Source organism: Pyrgilauda ruficollis, unplaced genomic scaffold, assembly GCF_017590135.1.
Source record: "Pyrgilauda ruficollis isolate IOZ18807 unplaced genomic scaffold, ASM1759013v1 scaffold17, whole genome shotgun sequence".
In the NCBI taxonomy this organism is placed as follows: Eukaryota; Metazoa; Chordata; class Aves; order Passeriformes; family Passeridae; genus Pyrgilauda; species Pyrgilauda ruficollis.
In genome coordinates this window covers 11230207-11247828 of record NW_024515875.1, presented here as the reverse complement: position 1 = coordinate 11247828, position 17622 = coordinate 11230207, and the positions used below count along the sequence as shown (strand labels likewise).

General features: G+C 50.8%; 2 protein-coding genes across 3 annotated transcripts; one reads left to right on the top strand and one right to left on the bottom strand.

Annotated features, from left to right (window-relative positions):
- Nucleotides 1-2: 2 nt before the first annotated feature.
- Nucleotides 3-14792, bottom strand: USP5 (ubiquitin specific peptidase 5). 2 transcript variants are annotated; one of them, XM_041463819.1, is made up of 20 exons: nt 14636-14792; nt 13102-13227; nt 12738-12804; nt 9809-9942; nt 9371-9516; nt 8898-9082; nt 8238-8332; nt 7523-7716; nt 7299-7370; nt 5965-6046; nt 5628-5753; nt 5040-5193; nt 4469-4643; nt 3108-3196; nt 2721-2912; nt 2039-2182; nt 1743-1888; nt 1505-1658; nt 765-849; nt 3-599 (listed from the first exon to the last, which is right to left on the bottom strand). In XM_041463819.1, the coding sequence occupies exons 1-20, from the start codon at nt 14741-14743 to the stop codon at nt 506-508; spliced, it is 2568 nt and encodes an 855-aa protein (XP_041319753.1). In that variant the 5' UTR covers nt 14744-14792; the 3' UTR covers nt 3-505. The 2 variants fall into 2 exon arrangements, with proteins under 2 accessions (XP_041319753.1, XP_041319754.1); XM_041463820.1 differs by having other exon boundaries at nt 2790-2912.
- A 205-nt stretch (nt 14793-14997) lies between these two features.
- Nucleotides 14998-17622, top strand: CDCA3 (cell division cycle associated 3). The gene is made up of 5 exons (XM_041463859.1): nt 14998-15279; nt 15353-15482; nt 15559-15762; nt 16711-16832; nt 17225-17622. Exons 1-5 carry the CDS (start codon nt 15166-15168, stop codon nt 17357-17359), a joined length of 705 nt encoding a protein of 234 aa, XP_041319793.1. The 5' UTR covers nt 14998-15165; the 3' UTR covers nt 17360-17622.

Genomic DNA, 17622 nt, shown 5'->3' with positions numbered 1-17622 from the left:
GGGGTATTTCCACTTTTATTTTGTCCCTCGTGTATTTTGGCATGTCAAGGGCACACAAGGGGAAGCGCTGCTCGTGGCCCGCCTTGCTGCCCGCCCCACACCCCCGCCGGACAAGGCGGGCAGGAGGAACCCCCCCATTCACAAGCCACACGTACACACAAGCCCCCTCCTCTCCTTCCGGACAGCAAGGAGGCGGCATCATCCCACCAAGCAGCGAAGCACTAGGGCTGTGTGTCACGGGGGTGAGGACAGTGAGGACATTTCCTATAGAAACAGATATTCCCAACCCCCCAAACCCCCTTCACTCATGTCCACGGGGGCTCCAGCCCCCAGTCGATTAGTCAGTGAACTCTTGTCTCCCCGTGTCTCCACAGAGAGGCCGTGAAGGGACTGGGGAAAGGAGCAGGGAAGAGAAGGACCCTGCTCCCACCCTCACTGCCCCCACCCCTTTCCCCCCCACACCTTCAGCCCACTCTCCCCCCACCACACACAGCAAGAGGATGTTCTAGCTGGGAATCCGCTGATAGAAGTAGATGTAGCCCAGGTCCTTGGGGGGCTTCTCAGAAGCACAGACTTTCTGGTCGTTGTAGATCACCCACCTGCAACAGGCACAAGAGGAGCTCAGGAATGCCCTTCCACGGTTAAGACACAACTCGACTGCACTCACCTGCTCTCAGCCCCAACCCCCCAAGACCTCTAAAGAAAGGGACAGGATGGGGATTTAAATCAGTACCTCCGTTCCCTTACACTGTGGAAATCCTTACCTGCCATCTTTCTTGATGTGACAAACATAATGTCCACACATAGTTGAAGTGCCCATGTGGCTGATGAAGGCAAACAGCTGATATTCTTGAAAGAAGGAGGGAAGAGAGGATTGTCAGGGAAAGAGGAGAGATGTCTTACTCCCTAATGCCCTGTGCAAGGCCCTGTCTAGAGAAGGATCCTTCCCTGAAGGAAGCTCTGCTGGGTAATAATTTAGAACTGGATCCCCATTAAGTGTGACTATGATTGGTCTTAAGGCCAAACATAGAGGGAAATGGGAGATGCCAACTTTCATTTAGCCTTCTCTCTTTCAGCTTTTTATTAAGGCCACGGATGGTAGATGGATAAAGCAGGGATTTTGCCTCCCTATGGCACCCAGCAGCCAAGCACCACTGGGACAAATTCTGTGCACAGACAGGAACTGTTTTTTCAGTGGGAACCAAAAGGGGAAAAAACCCTCCCAGACTGTCCACTGGACAAAATCAGCACTGCCCTTCTGTCTTTCACTTGACGGCACTTGCCCAACCTCTCTCTTATTGGCTTCCAGGTATCCTCATCCAGCCTGAAGGGCCTAGACTACTTTGCCATTCCTTCCCTCTTCCTCCCTGCTTCCACCTCTACAAGCAGTCCAGCTCTGTAATAGCTGCTGCTGCTAAAACCTGCAGTACTGCATGGATCAGGAATGACAAAGTACTGTTGAGTTTGCAGCCCAAAATCCACGTTCCTATGGCTTGGAACTCACTTCCAGGCCCATCGCGCACTTTGGGACCCACGGGGACGGATTCAGAGATGGACTCGGCTGCCGAGCGCCCCTCTGAGATATCCATAGCAGCTTCTGCATCGAGGTCATCAATGTGACTAAAGATCCAATCCACAGCACGCTCCAGACTGTTGTTCTGGAAGGGAGAAGAAGACAGTGAACTTGAGAATTCCTGTCCCTGAGGAAATCCTTGCACTCTGATGTCACCCGTGCCTCTCACCGTGGCTCTAAGCGCTTTCATTGCCTGGTCCCGGGAGAAGCCCATGGAGACAATGGTGGCCACACTGTCTTCTGAAGGAGGGTCTGGGCAGGCAATAGTTGACCCTGGCCCACTGGATCCAGGGAGAACTAATGGGTTAGCAAAGTCTGCAGCAGGAAACACAACACAGCTCAGAGTAATCAGATCTCTCCAAAAGGGTACAGCCCAAGTCCAAACTACTTCAGTTTTCCACTGTGGTAGCAGGACACAAGAACAGTCCAAAAGCAGTAAGCTTCACCACGGCCACAGCCTCATACCTGGATCGTCCATATGCGACATGACCCAGTTCATGGCCGCCTCAACCCCGCTATTCCCTGTGTAATACACGGCTTTGCGGCAGGCATCCATGGGAAAGCCCATTTCCACTAGCTGGATAATCACCGACTCATCCAGCATGGGTGCTGTGGGGAGACAGAAGTTAGAGCCACCCACGCCCACCCATCCCTGCTGGCTCCATTTCATCTCGTGTCACACAGCCTCCAAAGCCACCGCCTCCTAGATTTATTTCACACCAAGTTCCATCTCTTGGCTTTTCTCAGCCACCTTTCTTCTTCAGAAGAGCAGTCTCACATACAGGCAAAATACAAAATTATTCAACCCATCAACTCGGGAGCATTGGCTCTTCCCTAGACTCTGAACCCGACCTCCCACTGTTGTTTGTGAAAATTAAATACCCTTACCAATTAAATCCTGTATAAATCCCAGCTCTGCCTCCTCTAAATGCACCGGACATGCCACCCCATCTTGCACAGAACAGGAATCAACAAACCCCCTTGCATAACACCCTTGCATAACAGGCATGCAAGGGAGGCAGCTGGCAATCGCTGACAAAAGGACAGGGAAAGTCTGAGCAAGTGGGAAACTGCTAGCATGGGACACAAGGCAAGGAGAGCAAGGAAATGAGTCAGGCATCAGGAAGAGAGGAGGAGAATCACTAACATGTCGGAGAGGAGAAGTGAGGGGAGCAGAAGGAGTCGTCGTCCTCGTTGCCATAGAACCCCAGGCTACCTTTGGGCTCATCTGGTGTCACCAGTGGGGGTGCAATGTCTGGCATTTCTTCTTCTCCTTCCTGCAGCCCCGTTCCCTGCAGTGCAGAGATATCCAGCTCCTCTGGCATTTCAATGGAAACATCTGCAAGATATGGACTTGCTCAGCCTCCTTGCAGGGGCAGAAACAAAGGACTCGGCTGGGAGATCTAGAAGGGTAAGTGCCTGGGGAGGCCTGCAGCAACTTTTGGGATAGTTACTTTCCTCCTGGCAGTAATGACCACAACATCCATATGTGACTCCCAGTACCTATGTGCTCTGTACTTCTCATCCTCCTTACCGAGCTTTTTGGGCACCCAGTCCAGACCAAAAGTGAACTTCTTGATCTGGATGACCAGATAATCTGGGAAAGAGGCGAACCGCGTCGTTCTGAAAGAGACACGTAATATTTGTAAATACCTTGTCAGCAAAGATTGAGGGTATCTAGCTGATCCAAGAAACCAGTGAGTAGGACAGAGCCGTGTCCTGAGCAAGCTGGGGGATACACCTGTCTGTGCAGCTCTTCTGTGCTGAGCTTAAAGCTCCTCAAACACAGAACCATTTCTAAGGCAGAAGCCCTGACAAAATGAGATGGAATGCAAATCTTGGAGATGAGAAAAAATAGTACGTATTCTCTACCTTTAAATCCTGTATTTTACAAGCCTGGTCAGATTTTGTTTAATTAAAAGTCTAATCCTTAAGGAATGTAATGGAAATAACATCTTTTATTAGACCAACAGATACACCTGCAGGAACTGTCAAGAGCACTTTTTTGGATATGAAACAGAAGCAGTGAATTTTAAGTTAACTGAATTTGATTAAACATTATTTAGTTAGACAATTTGAGAGAGAAAGTGTCTGGAATCTATGAAACAGAGGGGAACGTTTGTAAGGGGAGAAGCATCTGTAAGTGAGACAGATACTCATTACCAGGTGATAATTGCAACATGCTGGAGAACTAAATTAAGTGACAGTAAAGTGTTTGAATACAACTCAGTAAAAATTAAAACAAAATGTTACTTTTCAATGTGATGTTTGTTTATAGTAGCTATTGCTTAATAATGGAGTATTTGTTTAATAATTTAATTAATTAATTACGCCATTAATAATGGAGTATAGAAAAGCACTTCCAACTCTTTGATGACTTTCATTACAAAAGAATGCTCAGCATCACAGCAGAAAGCTGCTTACATTTGTAGTCTTGTCACTTCAGCTTTGCACTGTTGCATGTGCTACAAGCAGTGAGAAAAATTAAAGCTGTTTTTTAAACCTTGCTACTAGCATTTAAACTAGCATTCTTTCAAAGAACTCATGCATCTGTTACACTCAGTGTTCTGCTCAAATATTCACAGTTGAAAACTTGAAGAAATTTTAGAGATAGTGCAAGATCAGTGTCACCATACAGTCAGTACAGATTTCAAAGCTAAATTTTAAATCTACAAGAAAAGCTACTAGTTTTCTGAAATATCACTGTGTTTTTGTAGCCTCTCAGCAGCTGAATGGCTTCACTAGCACTGATCCCCTCTCTGCCTCAGTGTTCTATGGACCCAGGGTGTGGAGGACTGCAGAGCTTCAGTAATGTTCTTCCCCCAAGCCACTACAAGAAGTCCCCAGAGATGCAGCTATGGCCAGTTCATCACAGCTTAGCTGACACAAACTTACTTGAGAGCCACAGACTTGGCCTGCAAGGCTGTGCTCCAGAAATCATCCACCTGCTCTGGAGCTCCATAGGCCTCTAGGCAGGAGCTGAAAGGCACCTTGGCTCGCACCAGCTCAGGCAGCGGCTGCTTCTCCTCCTCTGCCTGCCTCTTCTTCTCCTCATACTCCAGCAGTTCATCTAGACAATAAAGAGAATAAAGCAGAGGAGTCAAGGACCACCTCCAGGTACCTACAAAGTGACTGGTGTGAGCTACACCCAGAGGCAGAGCAGGCCTTTAGATACACGCCGTCAAGAACGGAGCACAGCTTCCAGAGCACAGTTCTGCTACTGCAGTCACTCCTGGTTTGCTGCTGAATCACAGCCCAGCTTGTGGTGGCCGAGGGAAAGGCTCTAGAGGGACATCACCATGTCACACCACCTCTGAAGATATCAGCCCGATCCCACAAAAGCAGGAGAAGGATCTGGCCTCAGAAGTGGCAAAGAAGTCCCTCTTTCATTTAAGGAGTTCTGTAGGAATAGTACAATATACAAACATAGGGCTTGCTACCGTTCTGGTGCTGGCATATTACTGACCTTTGTTGAGTGCAGCATCCATGGGCACAGGCAGCTGCATAATATAGTCCACACGCTGGGTATATTTCACCTTTTCTGTGGCCAGGCACTTCAGCTTCTCCTCCACCAGAAAACGGAAGACCTCGTTAGGGTTCTCCGAGCTGCGGCAGTTCCTCTGAAGGAGAAATTAGAAGCACAGACGTAATATCAGAATGGCACAAAAAATGATCTGCAGTAACAGTGATGTCACACAGCACGTGGCTGAAGAGTAGTCACTTCTGTACCCAGTACCTTGGAAAAGACAGCAAAGAGGAAACTAAAGCCAGCTTCTGTACTCCAGGAAGCCATGGCATTCCTGCTCCTACAGAAGAAACTTCACACCTCCAGCTGTGCCACTCCCAGAAAAGATTTCTCATGGAATCAGCCCTGAAAACATGGCCAAGCACCTCTCCTTCTCCACCCTGGCAGGTGCTAGATGGCCCATTTCCCTGTGTTCTCTCCCTCTCTCTGCTCCGGTTGCCAGCTTCTCACCTCACTCCTCACCCCTGGCTGTGGGAAGAAAATCAAGCTGGACTTTTCCATGATTTGCCAGATAGACTCAACCATTACCTCCACCATGTTGATGAAGTGCAGAAAGAATTCCTGGGCATCCTGCTGTCGGTTAGTGGAAAATTCTGGGTGCCCCTTTCCGATGAGGGACTTGAACATGCGTGGAGCAATGCCATTTTGCATACCCTGCAAAGAACAATGTGGAAGAGGAAGGTGGTTAATATATAATTTGCCAAGCATGTGTCCTGGCACGTAGCACTCTGTCCTTAGCCATGCTTTTCTTCAGGTGACAGGCCTCGGACCAAGCCCCAGCACACGTCTTCAGAAAGAAGACATGTGGCATACACAATACCTCACGCAACACACGCATCAAGAGGATGCCGTATCCAAGCCTCACCTTCTGATCAGACTGCTGCTCCCCATCTGCAGAGGCTGGCCTTGAATACTCCCCAGAAAGCAGTCCATGGCCCAGTTTGGCTCTGGAATGACAAAGTCACTGTTAGTATTAATGTTTCTTCAATCTCACATTCTCCAGCAGCCACATCAACCCATCCAGCTTTCATACTGCCATGGACTGTGAGTCCCACAGATAACAGCTTTCTCTGCTGCACCAGGCAAGATTATCTTATTGTGGTCTGCTCTCTGGCCCCAGGAGACATCACTGACTTCAAAGTTACCAGGGCTTTAGGGTGCCAATCTCAACCACTGCTTGCACACTGAGCAGAACAAGAAGGAACAGCTGGTGCTGAGCCACAGAGCAGCTGCGCAACAGCCAAGCTGAGCTGCAGCCTGACGGGGGAACGGAGCAGTGTCTGACTGTGCAGGAGACAACAGGGCACAGAGAAATTGTCTGAGCCAGAAATAGCACTGCTGTGAGCAGACTGATGACGTTTTCCCAGAGGAAAGACTGACTGCATCAGGCACTTAATGGACAACAGTACGTGTTCAGCGATTTCCTCCTATGGCCAGACCCTCCTGCTATTCCATTTCACTCCAGTCCTTCCCCATCATTATTGCCATATTGCCATTTGTCTGGAACCAAACCTTACCAGTTCCTCCCTTTCCCCAGGCAATAATCTTTCTGCCTGTCTCACCTTAATCCCCTCTCAGTGAACACCTCACTCCAGGCTGTCCAAATTTAGAATCCTTCTGTACCACTGAACTCCCTGTCCTTGCTACCTTCCATTCCTCCACCCCAAACTTCCACATCCTTGTTTGAGAGCAGCTGCAGCACAGACTTGACGTACTGGAAATGCAACCCCCTCCCAAATCTTGTGTTCCTGCTTCTGTATATTCTCCTGAACAGTACCTCTTGAGGGAAGCCTCTTTAAGCATACATAAATTATCTACTGAGAACAAAGCTGCCTAAACCTACTTATCCCCTTGCTCTTTGCCATCTCCCTCCACTATAGACAGCAAGCCCCTTTTAACTGTTTTCTTCTGTTACGCAGACAGAAGCTGCCTCCCAGAAATACCCCCAGTTTAACAGGCATAACACACGTAATACATTTCAGAGCCTCTCATGAAAACAGGGTGCACTCTCTCCTCTCCATCTAGGGCATTCAGCTGAACTTCCTTGGTTTAGGTCCTTATTGATCACTGAGGATCAATGTCTCTGGTGACAGGCAAGGAAAGAGGTGAGGCTTGAGGGAGAACCCTGGAGCAAAGCAGCACAGAGGGGATGCATCCGGGCAGCCCCAGCCTTCCTTCTCTCACCAAAATTCTACGTACACTTGTGTGCTGAAATCCTGTGTGGGGTCCGAAGGTGCACTTTGGAATATCTTCTCCAGCTTGTCCACATACCTGCAGAGCAAAACGGAGCAATCTAAGGGATATGCAGCTTCATCTGGTAAAAATGCAGTTCTGAGCATCATTACTGCCAAAGAAGCTCCCAGCTCTAGGGAACCTTTGTACTGATCCCAGACTAATGGAAAGGAGTGATTAAGCTCACTTACTTTCTCTGGAAGTCTGGGATACTGAACAGCACCTGCATCACAGAATTGAGGTAGCAACTGTTGCCCAGGTTACGGATACCAGTGTAGCCAGGCCCATAGAGGGGCTTGAGCTGAACACCAGACTCCTGGATGAGCTCCCACTCGCCAATGCGCTGGTTCATGTCAATTTCCAGTTCTGTCATCGTCTTGTCTGTCTGCGGAGGGAAAGAACAGCAAAATCCTCAAAGAAGACTCAAGGCAACATCAGAGGTGTGAAAAGTGCAGTGCTGTAAAGAAACAGACTCAAATCCACTCTGTTTTATTCTGTAAGTAGAGGAGGAAGAAACAAGAGTTGTTCCCATATATGTGAATACCTGGGACAGAAAGAGGAAGGAAAAGAAATATGGGAGACATCTGAATCATTCCCTAGAAAGTTAGTTTCCCATGGAAACTACACACTAACAAAAAGATCTCGGCACCTGGGAGCCTCCCTGCCTGTAGTACAGACACATAACCCCAGGGAAATAAATGTGAGGGACATGAAAGAAAGGCAAAAAAGGCAATCAAAGAAGAGAGGCAGAAGAGATGAGACAACTCTCTGTGTGACAAAAAAACCCCAGGGTTTCTTGACCAGGAATGGTTCTGCATAGCCACAGAAAGCTGGAATCTAGCAAAGACACCTCAGAGCTGCTTCTGTCTCCCTCTGAGCCTATGGAGGACACCACTTCCTCCTCACCTTCTGCATCTTGAGCATGTCAATCCCAAAGTGTGCCAGGTGTTCTGCCAGGTTGGGATCCAACACCATGTCATCCTCATCATAGGAGTAGACATCTATGCAGGAAAACAGAAAAAAAGGACCTTATAATGGCCTGTGATCTCAAATTCACGGCTGGATGAAGAAAGCACTCAGAACTGGGAGTTTTGACAAACTGAGCCATTGGACTTTCTGCCCTTTCTCAGCAGAATAACATAACAGACAGAATACTGGGATTCCTCCTAAACATGTGATGAGACAACTTTGTCACCGACCAGGGTACTGAGGTACACTTATGCCAGGAGTAAGGAAAGTGGGTTACTGTGCTATATACTCTCTGCTCAGGATTTGAACACACACTTCTTTGATAAACACCCCAACACAGAAAATCAGATGGCAACCTGGGTAACTATTCTAAAGGCTCCCAATTACAAGGGAGGGGCAGAGGAAGGCAAGGCTTTTTTTATCAGCTCGCTCTTTGCCTCACACAAGAAGCAGGTCAGAGTGGCAAAGTTCACAATGGGACGACACTGCGTGTTCCAGGTCACAAGATGGCCAGCTCCACCCTGATACCTGCAAGAGATCTGCGTCAGCCTGAGAGGTGCCTTGCACCCCTAACCCTGGGAGGATCCCCCTTCTCACCAGCCCCATCAGGAGTGATTGTTCCCAGTTTCACAGCCAGCGGGTAGCCGGTTTCTCGGTAGTGCTCCACGGCGTGGTTGTTGCCACCACTGCCGTCGAAGTAGCGCCGACCACAGAGGATGGCTCCGTCGGTCATGTTCAGCCACAGGTTCTCCTTCATGTCACACTTGCTGCACTTCCAGCCACTATTGACAAGGAACAGAGAAAAAGAGATCAGAGGGAAAACCTCTGGGTTCTACCTCCCAAGCCCTCGCCATTGCTGCCCACTGCAATATCTGTAGTATAAGCGATCTCATTCCTCTTTTACGACGGAACACTGAGAATCCTGATGTACCCCAGTGTGCCACCTTCCCTGAATCCACTGTGATAAGGCACACTCGGAGATTCACGAAAGTATCATCTATTGCTGCAGGCTAGCACAGGAGAAGGGCCTGGGACACGAGTGACACAGCAAGTTCCAGTGCAATGCTCACCACGGTGGGATGCGGACATCGTTCTGAAGCTGGTGCAGGGAAAAAGCGTGCTTGGAAACACGGCGAACCTCCCCATCCCAAGCCTGCACCTCCTGCTTCCGTGAGGCTGAATCTGCTGTCAGGATGGCCTCAATGGCACTGGCAATCTGGAATCAGGACAGCAGGAGAAAACATGAAGGGCTGGCCTACCACAGTAAGGGCACAAGAAGCTTCCAGTGCCACAACACTTTAGGCAAGTCGGTTGAGATTTCTGGGAGCCTCAGTCACACACAAGGCAGAACTCTGTAATAAACAGCACTGTGTAAGTGCAGAGCAGTGGGGGACTGCCAGCTGAGACTTCACAGCAGCTCTGCAGGATCCCTTTTACAGGGCAGTTTCCTTCTCTGTAATGGTACATTTCCTTATGAACAGTAAACACAGCCCTCCACCCAAACATACCCTGTCTTTGACCATGTCTGGTAGTCCCTCCAGCCCATCACGTGGAATATCCAAATGGTCTGGCAAAATCACTATTTTTACATCTTCGTCATATTCAAACTTTTCTTCTGTGAGGTCAAATCCACCTTCTACACCTACAAGAAGAAAAAACATTGTGGTAACAGGTGAAACCAAAGAGCTTGAAAAGCTTCTTTCCCCAGAGCTTACATGAAATAAGGCACCATGACTAAGACAATGAACTAAATCAGTGATCCACAATCTTTCTTCCACTTCTGGATCCCAGAGCTTCTGCTGGTGCTGTGGACTTCACAGGAACAATTATAAGCCTATTTTGTTTTCCCCAGCTCTTTTTACAGATGCTTAAAAACAATCTCCAGACTCTGGCTACAACCAGGAAGAAAACCAAACCTCCTCTAGAGAGGCATTGGCCAGAAGAGAGCCAAGATAAAGCACTGGTGTTCAACCTTAACCAGAATACTCAAGACAATGAATGGAGATGTGCTTGAAGAGATAATCCTGTAAGCCAGGGCAAAGGTCAGGTCTATCAACATCTTTAAGAAGCCTGCCTCTCTTTCTTGCCTTTTCCAGAAAGGACAGTCTACAGTCCTGCACTCAAGCAAGAAGAACTAGGAGCTCCTCTGGAACCAGAACATCCAGAACTGCAGAAAAAGCCTGAGCAAAGGTATAGTGATAGTAGTTTCTATGTCCACCTAGCTGTGCTTTCCAGATGTTGCACCAGAAACTGTAGATCCATACGTAAAAGGTTATTTGCCAGTTGTAAAGAGTCATCATGGATGCCCACCAAAACATCTGCAGTTTCTCCCACCTACAGTTTTTGGATTATATAGGTACTCAGAGGAAAAGCTTGGCCTTCTCTCTTCTGCAGATATCCAACATCCCAAAAGGAAACAGGCAGAAGACACATGGCTTATTAGCAGCCTAAACCCCCTGTGTTTTTCAACCGAATTTCATTTATTCCTGGAAAAATTGCATGCTGTGACTGCAATAATCTCTGCAACAAATATCTGAACATCTGCAGCTGCAACAAATCTCTGAAGGGAATAAACGCTTTTGCTGCTCAGTGCCTCTGCCTCAAGAATCCTGTGTGCAACACAGTTCTGATAATCACTACTGCATTTCCTTAAAACATTCTTGTCAAAAATATCCAGTCCCATGATATCTCCTGCAACTCCCTCCTTAGATATCTACAATTTTTACACTATGCACAAATTGCTAACTGTGAACACGGTGATTTTAGAAAACAGTCACCAGCATCATGCAGCAACATACCTAGATAATCTTCTTCTGTGCCTCTTCAGCACAGCCCAGAGATTTCCTGTCACCACTTCACAGAGTAAAGCAATAGACAATCCCCCAGGGCATTACACAATTCCTGAACCCTACACAAACTCAACCAGACTGGTGAGGTCCCCTCAGGTGGTTATGTGAACCTTCTGAGGCTCTAGATGAGGAAGAGGGTCTACAGCCACCAGCTTGCCCTGAGGTACACTGCCTCCTTTTCCATGTGATACCCAAGCACTACACACCACAGAAGTCCACCAACTAACATGAAGGCATAGGAGAAAGATCTACAAAGCACTGCAGATCTTTCATTGAGAGGGGGAAGTGAGGTACAGAGAGATCAAGGGTTACATTTTGTTCACAAATCTTTCTAGTACTTTAAAAAAATCTCCCTTGTCAGGATTAGCTATACCACCACAGTTCAGCTAAAACAAAGATAAAAAAAAAAACTTCTTCTGAACTTGAAACCATTGTCTCACAGGGCTAATACTTTCTTTATTGTCTCCTGCTCCATTCACACCACTAAGCTGTTATCACAGGCAGGTATTTGCCGACCCACTGACAACACTTGTTGAAAGACCTTTGTAGAATTCAGGATGCAGAAATAACTCATAATGCACACCAGGCCTCACCTCTCCCAAAGCAGCATAATCTCATATATACATAAAAGCACTGGCTATCTGAAGAAACAGAGATTCCAGCCTCACTTTTGCTAAAAGTGATCTTTGGGGCTCTATTCAGCTCACCAGCAAAACAGGGAGCAGCTGCCAGCTTTAATAGTGGTGTTTGTGCTCTGGCAGTAGACGAGTCACTGGGTGTCTACACCAGGGAAAAAGTGAGCCAAAACCAAGGCATTTGCGGTCCAGATTCTGGATTTCTCTCTAGCGGTCAGCTTCCAGCAAGCCAAGGACCTGTTACTGCTCCAAATGTTCCTGTTCCTTCCTTTATGTGTCTCCATAATGGCTCAGAAATTACCAGCTGAGACTGCTCCAAATAAGCAGCATCTCCATTGATTGTCACGACAGCCCTCACAGGCGGTGAAAGACAGTAATGGGAACACTGGCCTTGTTCTTCCAAAAAAAGGAATATTTAAAATATTTTTTATGTTTTAATGCTCATATGTATTTTCTCCAGTATCAGCCTTATAAGACCTAATGAACCAAAAACATTAATGCAGTTTTTCCATTAATTTCTTCCCCATTTATATCAATAATGCTAGTTCTATATCAGAGGAGTTTAAAAAACAGTTTATCTGCCAGGAGCTTCAAGCTTACTTTTCTCAGACATAAATTTTCTCAGACTCACTTCAGCCCCATGCTGGGCACATTGTGTTTAAGCAACAGCCTGGTGATCCCCACACCAAGCTGAGCCAGGCATGCTGGGTCATGGCAGAGGATAAAAACCACATTTATCCACGGAAAACAAGATGCAACTTTGGACACAGAACACAACTACCACCTTAACGACTGTTTTACAGAAACTGCTCACCCCAGAGACATTGGAAAACATGAAGTCTGCATTTGGCTAGGGATAGTAGCCAAGAAGAGTAAAGCAGAAGAGACAAACCAGGCAGCTCCAGAGGACTGGCTGAGCACAGGGACCATACACTACAAAGGTGCTTCCTTACCAATAGCCAAGCGAGTTGGTTTCTTCCTTGGGGGATCCCCAGCACTGGAGTTGGTGTCTTCCTCCTTCTGTGGCATTGAAAAGAAATAGGGAAGTAAGAGTTAAGGGGACAGGAATGCTGTGGCAAGCCTTAGGGATTGAAATCAAGCTACTCTGAAAACAGAAGGAAACCAGGCAGAAATAACATGGGCAATCCATACAACAACTCAGCACAAGCAGAACTGAAGCACTGGTGTCCCTCAATTCACCAGGAAAAACAACAGCTGTGTCTCAGGAGAGAAAACTCTGTATCTGATGGAATACACAGAAACAGCCCAGCTCCCAATTTCAGAACAAGTCTGAGTACATGTATTTTTCTTTTTTACCGGTTTACGTGTTCTTTTGAGGTGCAGGTAGACCCGCTGGCCTGTTTTCTGATAGTGCTTCTCCACATACTGCTTCCCAAAGCCCAGGAACGTGTTCATGCAGATATACAAGCCGCCATCTGACTCCTGGAAGGAAGGAGGAACAAAACTGAAGGGAGGTGGAAAGGAATGGCATTCCAGCTGCTAGGATAGGCATGGCAGACTAGTCATTATTCATTAAGTCATGGCAACAGCTCATTCCTACACAGCAGCCACAAGGAGCTAGTAAGAAATAGGATGGCAAGCCCCAGCCTGGCTGTCCCAGAAGAACAGGTACTTCTGTCATGATGATGTATTTAAAAAACTATTTGTGTGTTCATTTATGGCAGGATGCTACCAAATCAGGAAAGCCTGAGTTTCGACAAGAGTTTATATCATAGAAGGCCCCTAGCACACACAGTTTACAGCTCAGAGCATGGTACAATCACTACCAGCAAAACTGTGGCACCCTGTCCAAACACATGACTGCCAGTGCCATAGGGAATGCTGCCAAGCTACAGTGTGAGGAAGGTTAACAGACCACTGTTTACTTTTGCTGTTGTGTTCAAAAGCCCGTGAGCAGCTTGGACACAGACACAGAATGTGCCCCCACCATCCCATCAGCAGCTGGAAAACACCACACTCATTCAGCAGATACGCCTTTTAAACTGAAGGGGCAGAGAACTCAAATGCAGGGGGCTGGAAAGGAGGGAAACCACTCAGAAGCTTTCAGAAGCTGCTGGGACTGAGACAGAGGAGGCAGTGCAGGGTCCGGCATCACTGTGGAGCTCGGGGAGGGCCGGGATGCCATGTGAGCTGCCTCGAAGGGCCCGCATCTCCAGCTGCAGCCCCTCCTGCCGGGCTGGGGCTCAGCCAACAAGCCCAAGGGGCACCTCGCCCTCCCGCTGCCTTCGCCGCCCCTCAGGTCCACTGAGGCCGAGCGGGGGAAGCGCACGGATGTCAGCGGGGTGGAGACGGCTGGAGAAGGGACCACTGCCATCTTAATGACACAGCACCGCCTCGCCCCCCGCCTGCCGGGCCACGCCGCGCGGCGGGGCCGGGGAGGTGGCTCAGACCCGGGCAGGGCGGGACCCCCGGCCCGCCCCCCGCCGCCGAGGGCGGGCCCGGGACGCGCCAGACCCCCGCCCCCCGCTGGACCGCAAGTCCTGGCGAGCCCCGGCACGGAGGGCTCGGGCCGGGGGCGCTCCCTCCCCAGGGGCTGCCGGCGGGCCGGGCCGCCGCTGATCGGGGCGAGCGCCCTGCCCACGCCCGCCCCGGCCGCAGAACTACAGCCCCCAGCGCGCAGCGGGCGGGCGTGGCGCGCCGCGGGGCACGCCGGGCGTAGTAGTCCGCGAGGGCCCTGCGCGCCGCCCGGGAACGGCCGTCACGGCCACACAGGAACCACAAATCCCGTGAGGCCCCGCGCGGGCGGCGCCCCGGCTGGCGGCGGGGTGGGAGTCGGCCGCGGCGGGAGCAGCCCGGACGGGCGGGCGGGGCGGCGGCGGGGCGCGCTTACCGGCGTGTCGAAGGAGAAGGCGCACTCGTCCTTGTGGACGCGGTCGCCGGCCTTGGGCACCCGGATGGACGGCAACACCGACAGCAGCGCCTCACTCAGCTCCGCCATGACAGCGGCTCACCGCGGCACCGCCCACAGCCCCGCCCCGCCCAATCGGAGCCCGGCGCGGTCAGGCGGGTCCTGACCAATCGGCAGCGAGGCTGGAGGCCGGACTCGCCGTGCCGACCCGTCGGCTCGCCCAATCGCAACCGCCCTCCGGCCATGGCGGGAGGCGGTGCCGGGCTCCTCCACCAATAACGACGTACTGAGGGGCGAGGGGGCGGGTCTGTCTCGGAAGATTGACAGCGGGGCGAGGCGGGACGTGACGGGCGGGGACTGCGGAGCCGACGGGCTGAAGGGGCGGAGAGGTGGGCGTGGCTGAGTTAACCCCGCCCCCGATCAGCGACCAATGGGCGGCGGCACCGCCCGGCGCGCGGGAGATTCGAACGGCGCGTCCGGCGGGGCCGGGGCGCAGTGCGGCCGCCGCCGCCATGGGCGCCTCCGGCAGCGCCCCCGCCACCCCGGCCGCGCCCCGCAACAAGCACCTGGCTCACGTCAGCGACCCCCGCTCCCCCACCGCCGGCATCCTGCGCACCCCCATCGAGGTAGGCGCCCTCCCGCCGCCGCTCCCCGCGGCGTGGCTCCGGCCCGGCGCCCCCACGGCTTCCCTCTCCGTAGGTGGTGAGCTCCCTGGCGGGCAGCCCGCAGCCCAGCCCCGCCGAGCCGCCGGCAGGCACCGGCCAGGAGCGGGACCCGCGGTCGCCCACGCCCGGTATCTCCCGCACGCCCATGAGAGCCGTGTCGAGTGGTGAGTGGGGCCGCCGGGGTGGGCGGGTGAGGCGCTGCCCGGCCTAGCGGCTCACCCGGCCCCTCCGTCCCGGCAGACAGCGTGGACCGCCTGGTGAAGCAGCTCAGCGAGGCCTTCGGCGCCGAGGCCGCGGCCCCCGAGCCGGCGCCTCCGGGAGCGGCGGGCCCCGCCGAGGAGCCGGCCCGGCGGAGCTCCCCGCCCGCGGGAGAAGGGGCGGAGAGGCCGCCCTCGCCCAGCACGGCCCGGCCAGCCCGCCCTGCCGGGCACGGCTTCCCCTCGGGTAAGTGCTCGGTGCGCGGGTGACAGGGCTCCGTGTGCCCGGAGAGCCGCCCGGATGGGCTGTGAGCAACGCGGGGCTCTCGGCACCAGCTGGTCCGGGCGCGTTCTCCAGGCGTGCTCCGCGACAGAGCCTGTCCCTGTCCCCCAGCTCGGCTGTGTCCCACCGCCTGGAGCCTCTGCGGCCGGCGGACCCTCTGGGAGCTGCTGTGTTATCAAACAGATTTCTCTGCAGGGATGAGAAATTGTTTCTAACCTGTGTTCAAAATCAAGAGGTATACGATAACTCTTCCCCACTCTGAAATGGGCTTGTGACTGTGGAGACCTGTCCAGAGGGACCTTACAGTTTCTCCTTGGGAAGAGCTGTGGAGCAAGGGTGGACAGCACATCTCTGTGCTAAGGATGAGCAGTGCTGAGAGACTTTGATACAGACTGTGGCTTAGAAAGCTCTGGGCTGAGCACTGCTCCTCGGAGGAGTGGCTGAGAGCTGTTCAGCCTGGGGAGGAAAACGCTCAGGGAGCATTTTGTTAATAGATACAAATACCTGAAGGAAGGGTATAAGGAAGGAAGAGCCACGCTCTTTTCAGTGGTGCCCAGTGATGGGACCAGAGGCAAAGGGGACAGAATGGTACACAGGAAGCTCCTAAACATCAGGAAACACTGTTTTTTCACCATGAGGGTGACCAAGCAGTGGAGCAGGTTGCTCAGAGAGGTTGCAGAATCTCTATTCGTTGAGATATTCAAGAGACACTTGGACATGGTCCTGGTCAATGGGCTCTAGGTGACCCTGCTGGAGTAGGTCCTCTAGAGTTCACTTCCAACATCAACCTTTCTGTGATCCCTTTGCCTCAAAGCCCTTAGGTAAGTCTTTGATAAAGGCCAGGAGGCATTTAAAATCCAGGACCTTTGAGCCTTGTCGTGATGTGCTGGTGTGTTTCCTTTTGTCAACTAGTGAGCAAGCCTGTAAGACACAAGCCCAACAACAAATTCATGGCAACATCTGGAGGAACTGGCCGCTCTCCCCTCAGCATTCTGCAAGATGATAATTCTCCCAGTACTCCTGCCCCTCGCCAGGTAAAGCTTAATGGGTCATGCTGAGGGAGGGAGACTAAGCTGAAAAAAAAGTCAAATCCTTCAATTTCTGTATCTTGTAGGGTCCCAGTTGAGAATTGTGGCTTCCTAGGCCTGTAGAGACTAGTAACTTCACAAGTGTTTTTCTGTGGGTCAGTCTTGTTACTGAATGCCTTTGAGTCTTGTTCAGTGTCTGTCTTTGGCCTTACTGTGAAACTGCCCGTTTCAGTGCATTCTTTCTCTCTGGGTTGTAGAAAAAAGTCACTCTTGTACGTTGTCACAAGGGAGTCCAAGCTGAATGGCCTGAAATGTAGGCTACATATTCTGCTGAGAATTAACTAACCTTCGATTAACTTGTATTTTACACTCAATGTTTGGGTTTTTTATTTCTCTAGGGCAAGAGGCACGTGTTGGGAGAGAACCTTGGGGAGAAGAAAGAAGTGGATCTGAGCAGGAGCCTTAAATCTGGGAACTGTGCCTGGAGTGACTTGAACAAGGAGAACCAGCAGTGTCCTTTTGTGGAGAACTAGACATTTCTTTTTTCAGCATCTTGCTGTAATTTGCTTCTATGTTTTGAGAATTTTCTAGAGGGAAGAAATCCTACAATAGACTGAAACCCCAAAGCAGTGGTCACATTTCTCACCTATCCTGTTGGGGAAAGATTTCTCCCTCCTCTTCCTAGCTTGTCATGTCTAATGTACAGCACAGACTTTTGTCTCTTTTATTGTGTATCAGCTGTACTGGTTTTTCCATAGAGTTTTTATCTCGAGTAAATAAATTTGTGTTCAACCTT